We start from the raw sequence: 15,857 nt of genomic DNA on the forward strand, positions 1-15,857 counted from the left end.
TTGGTTCGGTGCGATCGCGGTGATACCAAATTTGTATAGGTTTTATTGTGTTTTAATACATTTTCAAAAATTAAACGAATGTGTACAAAAAAGAAAAAAAAATTTTTGCCATCTTCTGACGCTAATAACTTTTTCATACTTTGGCGCACGGAGATGTGTGAGGTGTCATTTTTTGCGAAATGAAGCGACGTTTTCATTACTACCATTCTGAGGTCTGTGCGACATTTTGATCATTTTGATTTCATTTTTTATGTGATGTAAAAAGGTGTAAAAGTCGCATTTCGGACATTTGGGCGCCATTTCCCGCCTCGGAGGTGATTTGAGTTTTTTATATTTTATTACATTTTTTTTTCTTTTTTAAACTTTTTTTTTTCCCACTATTTCTTAGACCATCTAGGGTACATTAACCCTAGATGGTCAGATCGCTCCTACTTCTGTATTGCAATATATGGCATTTTTGCAGCACATTCATTACAATGAGCCACTGGCTCATTGTAACGAATCTCCAGAAGCCATGTAGCCTCGTGTCAAACGAAGACCCGAGGCTACCATGGCAACTGATCGCCGCCCCCCCCGATGACGTTCAGGGGCGCGGCGATCGTAATAAAGATGGCGGCAAGCACCGACCGTGGTTATTAGCGGTGGGGGTTTTCTGCAATATGCAAAAACCCCCACCCTTGTATTAAGAGGACTCAGCCCGTGAGCCCTCTTCATACACTCCTTATACCTCTGCGCCGTAGAGCTACGGCGCAGAGCGTTAAGGGGTTAAAAGCACCTCTTGACAGTGGTGTGAAAATAACAGCCATGACTAAGCTGTGAAGCGAAACGCGTAGGTCTTTGTACCGGTTCATACATTTGGCAGTTATTTTCATACCACATCTTTATTAAAGAATAAAGTTTTGGAAGATTACCTCCTATGCGTGCTGCATGTCTTATCTGAACAAGTTTGCGTAACCAGAGGTTTTCTATTTACGGCTTCCATGGTACGGGAGAGATCGGGGGGAGGTGAGCTGGACTTTTCTTTTTTTGCTTACACACCTACAGAACCTATCCTGTATGCAACAGGGGGACTGCCTGTACTGAATTCAATGATGCATTCTCAAAATAGGGTCACAATTAACAGTGGGGTTTTACAGACCTTCTACATAGCAATACGTTTATTAGTCTGTTTAGAGGGATTACAGAGTAGAAAGTCAATATCTGAAGATCCCATATACTGGCACTTAAATAGTTAACACGTGTGATGAGTGCCCCACCATGGTCCTGAGCAGTCACTTTGATGAGAAAACCCCTATGGTCTTATTTATTAATATTGATGCCTTACCTTTATATCATAAACTCGAATGAAATAGGATCTTTGTGGATTGTCCTTGACTATGCATACTACTCCACAGCATTTCTTTACCCACATGGAATTACGGTCTGAGACATACAGCTGAACAACAGCTGAATTAATAGTCTGGAAAAAAGTGGAGACAAAGCAAACGTAAGTAAAATGACAGAAATTAAATAAAGTCTTTTTATTTCAATCAGCATCCTATGGAAGCAGGAACACACAAATACAGCATCAGGAGATCTGTACCTCTGACTATACACAGGTTTACATAGATCGATAGAATAGAATGGCAACAAATCAGAGTTGAGCTTTTAAATTTATAAACAGCTGTGTGAAAATGAAAGCTGATCTCTGGTTGGTTTCCATGGGCGACAATGTTTACCTTAGAAATGTATGATAAATCTCCCCCAAGAAGTCTATAGACAATGGAGCGGTGGATGAGGCAGAGAGAGCAAGTGAAAGACACAATGGGGGAGATTTATCAATCTATGACACAATTCTGGAGTAATTTCCTCCTGAAATGCCTTGCGCCACATTCAAGAAGGGTTTTAGACCATTTTGGAAAAGTTTTACAACCTCTACGAAAATGGTGATCTTGGGAAAAAGGGGGTGGTATACCCCGCAAGCCAGAAAACCATATGCCATATGCAACTATATGCAACGCTTTAAAAGGTGTAGTTCCCTTTCGGCAAATAATTGATATTGTTCTGGTAAGAAAAGAATTATAAAAATCTTCCCATATACTTTGTGCCAATTCCTCAAGGTTTTCTTTGATCTCTGCTTGCTCCCAGTGGATAGAAATCTGCATAAAGTCAGGCAGGTGCATAAGCCATTATTATTGCAGAGTAATCAGAGCATTTGATAATAACAGCTGTGCACCTGTGTGACATTACATGACCATGGACACATTTCTATTCACTGAATGTAAACATAGAAGCTTCCTATCGCAGTAAGCAGAGATCTAAAAAAGTGAGGAAGGTATATTGGAAAAATATATAACTTTTACAGTTTTTTTCGTGCCATGCTGCACTGCACCGTAGTGGTATATTTTGGTTTAAATGTTTTGCACTTATTTATGAAAAATTGTAAATTTGGCAAAAAAGTTTAAAAAATAGCAATTTTTTTTATTTCTAAATGTTTTGCTCATCATATAGTTATTCTAATCTTACAAACAGGCTACTAACCAACATTAACCATATGTCTGCTTTATGGTGGATTTTTAGGAATTGTAAAACTTACAAGTATCAGAAAGAAGGCAAAATCACCGGTTTCTGATGTGTACATGTGATGTGCTTGCAGACACATCCACCATTTGAGTAAAAGTATCTTATTTTTCACAGAAATAAAAAGTTAAAGGGCAGATAAGCCAGGCTGTGCACAGGGAAGCCGTGAAGTGTAGGAAGCGTTTACACAGTCTACAAGTCTTCCCACTTCCACAACTGCATTACACCAAGCCCACAGTGAACATAGCAAGCGTTGTACTTTGCCCAGTTGGAAGGATGCTTCACATAAACACTTCATTCATTCTAACCTTTACAATGTCCACACCAGCGCATTGCAAGCCAATGCCCACAAGAAAAGATCAGAACAATTCCAGCAAGGGCAAAAAAAGAAGTGGTAGACTGTTCTGTAATCCACAGCCATCAGACAACAGAATACATCAATCCAAGTGCTGAACATTACAAGTGACCACCACATCCATGTTAGGGCTTATTCAAATGAGCATTTTTTAATGTCCATATGATATACAGCCTCATTGATTTCTATGGATCTGTTCACATGTCAGGTAATCATCACAAGAACCCCAACTTTTTGACATCTTTAGAATGTTATGATGGTTCAGTCCATCTCTATTCCCACGCATTGTATACCTTATCACACCTGGCTATAAAACATTACACAGTAGAATAGAAACTATTTTAATTTTATTTTATTTTGAATACTGTAGTTCTAGAAGTACCACCCCAGTGTCGGAAGGAGTCTTTTGTACCCTCTAAAGATGGAACAGCTACTCAATTATTACTCTGCTGGCCTGTCAAAGAAAGCCATAGGCACTCTGTGGCTCAGAATAGTACCTACAGCGGTGTGTTCTCTGTATTATGGATATTACGGTAAGTATTTTTCACGTATGAATGTTTGTTAAACAAGTACAGTCACAGGGGCTTCCTGCACCTATACTTACTAGCCCATCATGAATTCCCCACTACAAGGAGATGTCCTGCATTTGCGTGCAAACATTTAGGTGGTGGGGTATATTAAAAAAAATAATCACAACATACTCAATTACAAGTTTCACGGAGGAGTAGTGTGGTATGAGTACATGTTATACTACATTCCTTGCCGCTTTCTAGACATTTTTAATTGATAACTCATAAACCACTGCATTTACAGTAACTAATATTCACTGGCTTACAGTGGTACTGCCAAAACAGACGTCTCTTTCCAAAGGCATCACAGTACGATGAAACCTTAGCATACCACAGGACCCATACTGTCAACGGAGCACAGGTCAATCGTATGCTCCATCCTCTATGGCAGTGTTGGCGAACCTTTTAGAGACACAGTGCCCAAGATGCATACCAAATTCCACTTAATTACCATGAAGTGCCAACATGGCATTTTAAGCTGCAACCTATTGCTACCAGTTCTTCCACATCATTCAATCGTATCGGCCCCTGAGGCCACCAATACAGTTGAAGGAAGGAGGACAAATTCAGACTCTCATTGTAGCTTCTCTCCAGGGTCTCTCTGTGCTGGAAGAAATGGTGGGTCCAGCAGGATGACTTCCAAAGATAATGCAGTTATGTCAACATCTGGGGTGATGGCTTGAGTGCCCACAGAAAGGGCTCAGAGTGCCACCTCTGGCACCCGTGCCATAGGTTCGCCACCACTGCTCTATGGGGAACCTCTACCAATCCCTAAGGAATCTACTTCTGAGATCAGACACTTGTCCCCTGAGCTGGGTAAGTTAATAATAATCCTCATACAGAGGCAATGTTTAGTCTGCTTCACAAATCATGGGATGCATACAAAAGCCAAATAAGACATTGCAGGATAACATTATCAGTCCAACAGCAGCGAGTGTCCAGCTCACTAGAGCTTGCAATCTAGGATAGGGGATAAGTAACTATTGTGGCACCACCCCTATAATCCACAACGGATAACAGGAAGCATGGTGGCTTAGTGGCAAGCATTACAGCCCTACAGCGCTTGGGACCTGGGTTCAAGGTTCCTGGGTTAACATCTGCAAAGGGTTTGTATGTTCTCTCCGTATTTGCGTGGGTTTCCTCCCACACTACAAAACATGCTGATAGGTTGATTAGATTGTGAGCCCCATTGGGGACACGGGCCGATTTGGCAAACTCTACGCAGAATTTATTATTATTCATAGGAAGGTAGCAATACTCAATTAAAAACCTTGGGGTCATCGGCCGACATTTATATGGATATATAGATTGAGAGCCCTCACAAGCAGGACCCCCCTCTACTATTTCCAGATCACAGTAATTTGTAAACCCCTTATTGACCCACAATGGAATCAATGGTGATCTATAAATGAGTAATACCACCAACCATAACGCTGTAACACTTGGGTAATAAATGCAATGTGCATATTAAATAACTTGGAGTCAGATTTGCTTAACCACATAGAAGGGGGGTTGTTTATAAGCAAGTAATCTTTCTGCTAGGTCAGTAAGTCTGGTTGTGCATTCTGTGTGTGAACTCTAAACTTTGCAAAGGGATACAAATTCCAATCTCCTCTCCCTAAGGAAGAAAAAGACCAATATTTCCTGTTGCAAATGCTGACTAGCAAGTACATTCCTCCTGCCTTTACAGAAGCCATCAGTATTATTACTCTAGAAAGCTTGAACCAGGCAGACAAATACAGCTACAGTAGGCGCTACACCCAGAAAGCCATTCATTTGTAAGGTTACCTTACACAAGACCAAAATCTGTGACTGTATCTTCACTCCTGACTCTACTCTAGTATTGGGGAAGACAAACCTGTGCAGGAATTTGGGAAGATATAGATCAGGAAAGTTAGACTTTGACCTGCTGTGAAAATAGTAACTTTCATTTCATTGATTTCAAAGTTACTTAATTTGCGGACGATTTTTTGCACGTAGACCGATTTCGAAAATCCACAGCTTTTGAATTATGTGCAAGGATGTTAGTGTGAAAGCTCGTCCTCTGTGTTTTCAGGCTACAATCATTGTGATTGGCTGGCAGATCATTTCACGACAGATCACATTAACAGCTTAACCCCTTCATGACCGATGGTCATTGGTGCTTGAATGTCCAGGTCAAATTTTGACATTCTGCTATGAACGTCTTTAAATGTGGAAAAGCTTTACATATCATAACAATTTTCACTTTGTTTTTTCATGACCTGTGAGACTTTAACCCCTTAGTGACCAAGCTCATTTGCTCCTTGAAGACCAAGGATTATTTTTGAAAACTTGCATGTGTCACTTTTTCTGGTTATAATTTTAGAAGGCTTTAGCTTTCCCAAGTGTTTTTAGGTGGGTTTTTCTGTGAGATTTTGTACTTCAACTTCAAGTGGATAATTTTGGTTGATGTGGATTTTAAATTTATTTATGAAAGAAGGTGAATTTGGTAAACATTTTGAATGAATTTGCTATTTTCAAACTTCAAAATGTTTAGTTTTTCAATCTGATAGTAACTAATTTGGGTAGTAAGACTAACATTTACCATATCTGAGCTTTGTATTTGCGTTATTTTATAAGTGTTCATTTGTTTTAATACGAAGCTAGAAAGATTGAACAGCATTGTCTCACATTTGTAAGAAAATTTTAGATTAAATTATTTTAGGGACCATTTCATTTCTATAGCGGTTTTGGAAGTTCTGTTAATAGAAAGCCCCCACATATCACCCTGTTCTATTAACTTCACCCCTCAAACATTTCAAAACAGCAGGTAAGAAGCTTGTTAACCCTTTATGTATTTTACAGAACTTCAAACAAAATGAAGGTTTGTTTGGAATTCAATAATATGCATCATTAATACATTCATTTAGTTGCAAAATGTACCCACATTTACTGAATAAAAGTAGAAAATGCATCTAAGAATACATTGTGCAGTTTTTTCCGAGTAAGAGGACACCTCACATGTGGATGTAACCCACTGTCTGGGCACATGGTGGGTGCGGAAGGGAAGGAGCCATTGAGCTTTTGTAGGGCAGAATAGTTTTCAGGTGCCATGACGTGTTTGTAGAGCCCCTGAGGCCACATTCACACATGACATTTTGGTTGCGTTTTAAAACACAACCCAAAAGCTCTACCTACAATCACACGTTGAGGTAAGATTGCATTTCCTTTGCGTTCCGTTAACGTGCTGGAAACGCAATGTTACCAAAATATGTGATCACAAGTGGAACTTTTGGATTGCGTTTCCAAACAACCAAAATGCCACTTGTGAACGTGGCCTTGGGTACCACAAACCCTTATCCCAGAGAATTTGTAAACTTATCATGTAGTATAGGGGGCATATTAACCCCTTACCACTGATAGGCTTTTTCTATTTTACTTTCTGTTTATTGCTCCCCACTTTCAAAAATCAATAACTATTTTTTTTTTTTTTTTTTAAAGTGGAGTTTCGAACATTGAGCCCATTATGTCGTTATGGGGTTCACCACTGTGAATAACCGTTTTTATAGATTGGGAATTTTGGGACTTGGTGATACCTAATTTGTTGGGTTTTTTTTTACTTTTTTCCACATTTTATTATTTGTTTTAAATGTGTTAGGGCCTTTTGGGACATTCTAACGATTGTGTGTGTGTTTCTTTGTAATTTTTTTGTTTTTACAATACTAGCATATGAACTAATGATCATATGATTGCTAGTTCATACTAATGTACTGCTGGACAGAGTCGGCACATGCTGATGGCAGACCCGGGCAGCCCTGTGAAGACTGCACCCCGCAATCGCATCCGGGAGGAGAGGGAGGGAGCAGGTATGTAGATTGACCGTGGGATCTAACAGGTTGGACGCTGATCTAAGTTGGTCAGTGTCACAATGTGCAAATTGGAGGTATTTAGCCGCATGGCAGTCATGAAGGGGCAAATGTTGCGGAATCACAGCTTTTTCCTCATGAATACAACTACTGCAGGGCAGTGACCTGACAGAATCAGTGATAACCCACTACCATCACACTTCTACCTTAGGAGATCATTGCAGGTGGAAAAACAGACTGAAAAGGATTGATAAGTGACAGGAACAGCAAAGGGAATGCTAAAGGGGTTGTCTAGAATTATACAGAGACTGCAATGATATGATGAAGGATGCAGTCCATAGATCTTCAACCAAGCCCATTGATACAGGATTTGAAACAACAAAACTTTATTGATCCCAGGGGAAGTTGTTTTTTATAGAAGACATGAGGTTACAGATATTTCCCATCCGACCACTGACGAAAGACGTAAGTAGACATACTTCCCATTAGGGTGAGATCTGTGTGTGCAGGGGGCACGTTTACAAGAGGAGGAAGGGGGTGATGCAGCCTGACTCAGGACAACTCATGAACACCTAGCCGCCTCAATGCACAAGATAACATTGCAGAGTGTGGGGAATGGGGTTTATAATTCACTGGAGCTGCCTACTCATTTGAATAACCTCACCATCAGTTTGGTGGGCTAGATGTGCCAGACAAGTTCCCTTTAAGTTTCCTCCAACTGAGTGTGAAATGGATCTACTAAAACCTTTACTGATATCACCTTTATAATGACTGTTGCTGGAACTGTATGTTCTCTTCACAACAGGAATCACTTTGTAAACTAAACCTTGACTTGTCTGTAAACAGTGCAGAACCCTATTGACCCTGTATCCAAGCACAGGCCGCAGGTGAAAGGATAAACATTACCGCCTCAGGGCATTCAGTCCCTTGTCATGATGAAACAATCACTCATGTGGTGTCTGCAAAGTTCATTGCCTTTTGGAGACTTTGCCAGCCTAGAAATGCCAGTCATCAAATTTCCTGGTAAGTACCACTGTCACATCTTACAAAGCAGGTGACAAGCTCCTCTGTTAAATGGCTATGACATGTTAGATTAGGAGACATCTCAGCACCTTCTGAAATGGTCAGCATCTGTCCACCAGCAGAACACATTGCACCAGGCTGTTCTAGAGGGAACACTTCATTTCGTGACCCTGCATTACAATGGTCAAACAATTTTCTGATTTCGTTATCCTTAAGGGCGCAGCCACACGTTCAGTTTTTCAGATGCAGTTTATGAATGCAAAAGCAGGTGTGGATTATAATGGGTGAGGACTTATTAGGAAGTGCTACTCCTGTATTTTTACTCCTCTTCTAGTTTGGGCATCAAAAACTGCATCAGAAAAACTAAAAGTGTGGACGCAACCTCAACGGAACCAAAATGAAAACGAGCCCCCCCTTTTTTTTTTTTTTACTAAGATTAGTCACTCAGAGACGAAGGAGGAGAAAACACCCAAGTTGTTGCCCCTAAGTTGGGCTTCATTGCACCAAGCATTGTGTTTCTGACCAGATACAGTCAAAACAGTGCTATTTACTGTTGGGAACCTGTTCCTTATTGAACGGATATAAGTTTTGGCATCAACCCTACATCATGTCATTAGGCTTTCTCAAAGTTATGCTTGATGTTAAAAGGGGTTTGCCTCTTGCTGCTGCTGGCAGGAGATAGTTTAACCGGTTCGCGACCGCCCGCCGTGTATTCAAGGCGGCGGTCGCGTTCCGATACATGGAGAGGGCTCGCGGGCCGAGCCCTCTCCATAGCCGTTAAGTCTCTGCTGCATATTGCAGCAAAGGCTTACCGGTAACACCCGCGATCGGTGCCGATCAGTTTTCTTGCTGATCGCCGCCGGCAAAGCTGCCGGCGGCTTCAAACAGATGGCGGCGCATGGGCGCTGCCATCTTTCCAAGGATCGCCGCTACCCGTGACATCGGGGAGCGGAGATCCGTCGCCATGGTAGCTTCGGGTCTCACGAAGACCCGAAGCTACTTCGGGTTAACCAATTCATTACAATGTGCTATCAGCACATTGTAATGTATGAGGAGTAAAATCCCCATATACTGCCATACCGTAGTCTGGCAGTATATGGTAGGATCGATCAGACAACCTAGGGTTAAAGTAGCCAAGGAAAAGGGTATTTGTCCAGCGTCCAGGCAAAGAAAAATATTTTTTGTGTTGAATCATAAAATTTCCACTTTATTAATCAAAAAAAAGAATTAAAAACAATAGAGACGTCTCATAATAGAAAAGGGATCTGACGCGTTTCGGACTATACCTAGTCCTTAGTCGTAGCCTGTTATTATTTTTGATTAATAAAGTGGAAATTTTATGATTCAACACAAAAAATATTTTTCTTTGCCTGGACGCTGGACAAATACCCTTTTCCTTGGCTGCATATTCTGGTCCCCGCACAGCACGTCCGTGCATCGGCAGAAATCCACAAGACAAACAACAAGAGTGGTGAGCTGATTCTCTTTTTTCTATTTTTATTATTACTAAGTAGGGTTAAAGTACCCTAGGGAGTCTGAAAAATAGTAAAAATAAAAATTAAAAAAAAAGTTTAAAAAAATATAATAAAAAAACCCTAAAAATTCAAATCACCCCCCTTTCCCTAGAACTGATATAAATATAAATAAACAGTAAAAATCATAAACACATTGGTTATCGCCGAGTCCGAAAATGCCCGATCTATCAAAATATAATAAAGGTTTTTCCCCGCGTTTAACCCTGTAACGGAAAATAGCGTCCAAAGTCAAAACTGGCACTTTTTTGCCATTTAAAAAATTTTTTTAAATTCTATAAAAAGTGATCAAAAGGTCGTACAGTCCTGAAAATAATATCATTGAAAACATCATCAAAATTCGCAAAACCACCCTCCACCCTCAACTCCATACAACAAAGTATGGAAAAGTTATAAGCACAAGAAGACGGCAAAATAAAAAAAAAAATTTTGTTCATGAGGTTTTAATTTTTGTAAATGTATGAAAACATAAAACCTATACAAATTTGGTATCCCTGTAATCGTACTGACCCAAAGGATAAATTAGATGCTTCATTTGTGGCGTGAAGTGAAAGCCGTAATATCCAAGCCCACAAGAATACGACACAAATGCGTTTTTTCACCATTTTCACTGCATTTGGATTTTTTTTCCCGCTTCCCAGTACATGGCATGGAATATTCAATGCGATCACTATGAAGTGCAATTTGTTACGCAAAAAACGAGCCATCACATAGCTTTTTGCGTGTAAAAATAAAAAAGATAAAGATTTTTGAATGTGGGGAGTGAAAAATGGAAATGAAAATAGGGGAAAGGGGCCGGTCCTTAACCGGTTAAGAAACTTGCCTTCGTGGGAATACCCCCCTTTTATGGGGGCAGCCTTACAAGGTACTCAAGAAGTGCATAAGTGACCTTAAATGGCACCCTAAGGGATCTTAGTTCCTGGTCCACACTATACTGATGATTCGCAAAGAAATTCAAACAGCTCTGTCTACAGTTGGGAGTCTTTGTTATGGAATAGATATACTGGTTTAGGCTTCCTGAAAAAGTCATGATAGGTAGGTTGTCTTACAAGGTAGTCAACCGGAATTCACAATTATAGTGCAGTAAACTAGACCAACTAATAGGATGTGCAAAGTACAGCTCACCAGTCTTATACTGCGCCAGATTTATCATTCAGTATCAGGCACGGTTGTAAATCTGGCACAGTACTGAAGACCCACACATTAATACATCTCCATAATAGCTTCAGAGAGATTGAAAAACATGGCCACTTTCTTCCGAAAAATATTGCCACACATGACCATGGTTTGCACTGCTATTACAGCTCAGCTGTACAGATATGCATAATTACATTGTGTTAACATTGCATTTATGTAAACAGGATTAACACAATAACGTAAATATTACGTTTAGGCAAGCACGTGATCAATAAATGTGATTCTCATAAATGTAGCCACGTTGTCCCTTAGAAACCAGATAGGTTCCTCGGATACGACCACCCCACACAAGCAGTGGTGGCCAGACATGTACTATTCAGTACTGCCTGACCTCCTGGATTCAGCAATCATTACCACAGGATGGCTGCGGGACATGTAGCAACTCCTGGACATTTCATATACAAAAACCTTTTGTTTCTTTGGGTAATCCCTCCAGCAGAGGTGGCCGTATCCAGGGAGACAGTCTTGTTTCTAAGGGACCATATGACTACATTTATGAGAAATGATCTTCACCAAGGTACATTTTTTTTTAATAACATCTAATTGAAGAAATGTTTAAACATAGCAGATCAATCAAACTGAATGTTAACGCCCAGCCGAGAATACCCCTTTAATTCCAGTGATCAGAGGTCAAGAGATCCTTTCAGTACACGGAGTGATTTTCACTGACTGCACTCGCATCTGGGCAAGAGGCCTAAGCAACAGCAGCTGTTCGATGTCTGCACTATGAAAGATGGATAGGGGATAAGGGGTTTTCCAGGAAACCCATCATTCCTGTGGCAGGGAAAATAAAAAATAATAAGGGTGCTGCCACATAGGGGGTTCTTGGATTATTTTTGGACTGTTTTTAAACACATGCGTTTTTGTACGTTTACCATGCGTTTGGCTGGTTTTAATCCGTTTCACAGCTGCCTACAACCGTTTCACAGCTGCCTACAAATTAAAATAGACCGCCAAACACATGAAGAACATACAAAAACATATGCGTTTTTAAACAGACTGGAAACACATGCGTTTTCAGTCCATTTAAAAATGGTCCAAGAACGCACTGTGTGGCAACACCCTTAGATTGCTGCAGATTCCGGCTTCTTCTCCCACACTCGGGGCAGAAATGTCTCAGAAGTGTCCAGCTGAGGCCATTGAAGCTGCAGCGATAAATAAAACCACTGCCTGGCCCTATGCTGCTCTGGCAGAGCAGTGAATGCCGTTCATCTCTGATCTGAGAATCAGGGTTTGGAATAAGCGTCAATGGTGCCACAACTCCCAGAGCTAGTAACTGGCCACAGTGCTCATGTAAATGCAAGCACATTGTTGCCCTAGTAAAGTAACTGAAGCCAAATGCGGAAATTGTTGTGCACCACAACAGCATTTCAAAAAGTCTGTTGTCCACTTTCAGCAAATAATCAATATGGTTTCTGTACAGAAACTATACACCATTTTCCAATATATTTTCTGTATTCCTCACAGTTGTCTAGATCAGTGATTTTCAACCAGTGTGCCATGGCACACTAGTGTGCCGCGACACATGGTCGGATGTGCCGCGGGGAAAGTTCCCCAAACTATGGTGCCCCCTGTGTTTTGTTTCCCGGCAATGCGCAGTCACGGCTTTTTACAATGTAGGAGACGTGTACAATAACACATGCGCAAGCTTTGAACCTCGCACGACAAAATGACGTCACCGAGGCCGGCACATCATCCTCAGAGCGGAGAGACTCTCGCATTTGCCCACCGCCAAGGTAATGCCCACCAATAATGCTGACTATATGAGCTTTTGCCTGAGTATATGAACTGTTGGCAGAATACTCAGCATATGAGCTGGTACTTTTAGTACTCCAGCAGTATACTGCATATAACAATGATAAATGTAAAATGAGAAATACTATAGTCATGAGGCTGGAGTACTACAAGTACCAGCTCATATGCTGAGTATATGAGCTGGCACTTGTAGTCTGGCCTCATGGCCATAGTACTTCTCATTGTACCCCTTTATTTTGCAGTATATGAGCCACATAATAATCAGCACCATATACTAAAAACAGGGAGAAACTGAGAACTGTTGAGGAAGAGCTTTGTATGTGTCTTTCCACCATTCCTGCCAGGATATCCCTTTTGTGATATCACACAGGTACAGAGCACTTTAGACACTGGCTTGCTTTTTGCTTGAATTATATATTGTTTTTGGTGTGTCTGCTACAGAGTACTGTAGTTATAATTTAGCACAAATTTCCACTTTCAATGTTGTAGATACAGGTACAGAGCACGTTATATCACACGGCTCTGACTACTCTCTGTGATAATAATGGCTCATGCACCCGTGTGTCCATCACGTGACAATAGACAGATTTCTATCCACTGGAAGGAATAATAGAAGCTTTCTATAGCAGGACAGCAATCAGAGATCTAGAAATATGAGAGGAATGAATACAGAAGTGATATTGGAAGAGTGATTTTCTTTGTGTAATGAAAAGTTATACAATTATTTGCTGTAAGTGGACAACCCATTTAAAGCCAGAGGTGTGCATTTTGTTTGTCTAGAGGGTCACGTTTTAGGTTCTGGGCTGGTCAGAGCACGTTGGGAGAGAGAGGCTCTGCAGCATCCTATAAAAGACTGCTATAGTCACAATTAGGTATGTGGCTAAACTGGTTTCTATCTGGTAGTATGAACAAGCCTTCTAGTGTAATCTATGTTAAATATGTAAAAATGTGAAAAATGTGTGTTGGTGTCCACATGGTTAAAGGGGTTGAACGAGAAGGATAATACTGATGTCTGATTAACAAGATTTACAATGTGGTATACATGAGCTTCTGATATTTTAAAGAAGAACATGCAACACAAACACTTGCATATCTTTTATACAGGACATTGAAAAAATTGGAAGGAATACAAAAATATGGATAAAAGTTAAATCTTTGGGAAAAAAAATGTAATCTGCATCAAAACAAAATTTTGCTTCTTTCCATGCAAAATAAAAAAACGTTCACAATAAACACTTCATAAATCCTTTTCTTCTGCATTGCAAAACAAATAATTATGTGGAAAAAAAATATTTCTTTGTGTACATTACTTTTGCCAATTCACTTGAAAGCTGCTGTAAAACAGAATTTCAACATGGACATGGAAAAAGCGGGTATAATATGCTAGATGTGCAGTAAGCCTAAGGCCTAGTTCACATTGGTGTTAAGTCTTCAGCTATCGTATAAACTGAGGTACCTTATTTTAGCAAAAAAACTGGGAAAACCTATAGACTCAAGTGTAAGCCAAGGGTGGGAAATGCATTGGTCATTGCCTCTCCAGCATTTGGGCATTGTTGCCAAAAAGGCTCCAGGGCGCCCAAGAAGAACCAGCAAGCGCCAGGACCATCTCATAAAGGTGTTGCAGCTTCGGGATCGGACTAGCAGCAATGCATAGCTTGCTCATGAATGGCAGCAGGCAGGCGTGAGTGCTCTACAGGCAGGTGTGAGTGCATCTGCACACACTGTGAGGCTGAGACTCTTAGAGGAAGGCCTGGTGTCAAGGAGGGCAGCAAAGAAGCCACTTCTCTCCAGAAAAAACCTCAGGGACCGACTGATATTTTTCAAAAAGGTACAGGGAGTGGACTGCTGAGGACTGGGGTAAAGTCATTTTCTCTGATGAATCCCCTTTCCGATTGTTTGGAACATCTGGAAAACAGCTTGCTCAGAGAAGACAAGGTGAGCGATACCACCAGTCTTGTCTCATGCCAACTGTAAAGCATCCTGCAACCATTCATGTGTGGGGTTGTTTCTAAGCCAAGGGAATCGGCTCTCTCACAGTCTTGCCTAAAAACACATCCATGAATAAAGAATGGTACCAGAATGTCCTCCAAGAGCAACTTCTCCCAACCGTCCAAGAACAGTTTGGTGATCAACAATGCCTTTTCCAGCATGATGGAGCACCTTGCCATAAATCGAAGGTGATAACTAAATGGCCCAGGGAACAAAACAGAGATTTTGGGTCCATGGCCTGGAAACTCCCTAGATCTTAAACCCATTGAGAACTTGTGGTCAATCATCAAGAGACGGGTGGACAAATAAAAACCAACACATTGTGACAAAATGCCAGCATTGATTGTGCAAGAATGGACGGCTATCAGTCAGGATTTGGTCCAGAAGTTGATTGAGAGCTGCCAGGGAGAATTGCAGAGGTCCTGAAGAATAAGGTCCAACACTGCAAATATTGACTTGCTGCATTAACTCATTCTAACTGTCAATAAAAGCTTTTGTTACTCTGTATGTAGCTTTCTGTATGTGATAAAAACATCTGACAAACGCACATAAAAACCAGAAAATATAATATAATATATTTGTCTCAAAACTTTTGGCCATGACTCTATACACTGGAGATCAAAATTAGAGAACACCACAGAATTGTTGACAAGTGTTTGTCTTAAGACCAATGCAGAGTAGAACAAGACAGTTCTCTGCTGCAGCAGATTAATCACAGTGTCTGATGCTGGATAATCTGGTGCAGTAGAAGACTTACGAGTCCTATTTTGCCCCTCCTATTAGTTGGTCTAGTTGGCTGCACTACAATATTTATAGCGAATGGACTGAATTTTCTGGCGCATGGGTTATTTCCTGTATGATCACAACCCCTAGTTACCTTTTTGAAACGAGTCAGAAAATGCCTACAGGTCTAAACCTTCAATAAATGCATTTCTAGTGCAAATTACTACAGTTTTCTGCCACAGACAGATAAATATACCCCATTGTTTTCTCCTACATGAATATATCCTAACATGGAGTAAAATACAGTATTTTAATTTATACATTTAAT

The 15,857-nt window shown here is 40.6% G+C and overlaps 1 protein-coding gene across 2 annotated transcripts in view; it reads right to left on the minus strand.

Annotated features, from left to right (window-relative positions):
• WASL (WASP like actin nucleation promoting factor) overlaps positions 1-15,857 on the minus strand; it is a 37,443-nt gene that overhangs the window by 9,676 nt on the left and 11,910 nt on the right. For both annotated transcript variants that reach the window (XM_072147022.1, XM_072147023.1), the window contains exon 2: positions 1,325-1,459. In XM_072147022.1, coding sequence (XP_072003123.1) covers positions 1,325-1,459 — 135 coding nt within the window. The remainder of the gene's footprint in view (positions 1-1,324; positions 1,460-15,857) is intronic.

Source organism: Engystomops pustulosus, chromosome 4 (assembly GCF_040894005.1).
Source record: "Engystomops pustulosus chromosome 4, aEngPut4.maternal, whole genome shotgun sequence".
In the NCBI taxonomy this organism is placed as follows: domain Eukaryota; kingdom Metazoa; phylum Chordata; class Amphibia; order Anura; family Leptodactylidae; genus Engystomops; species Engystomops pustulosus.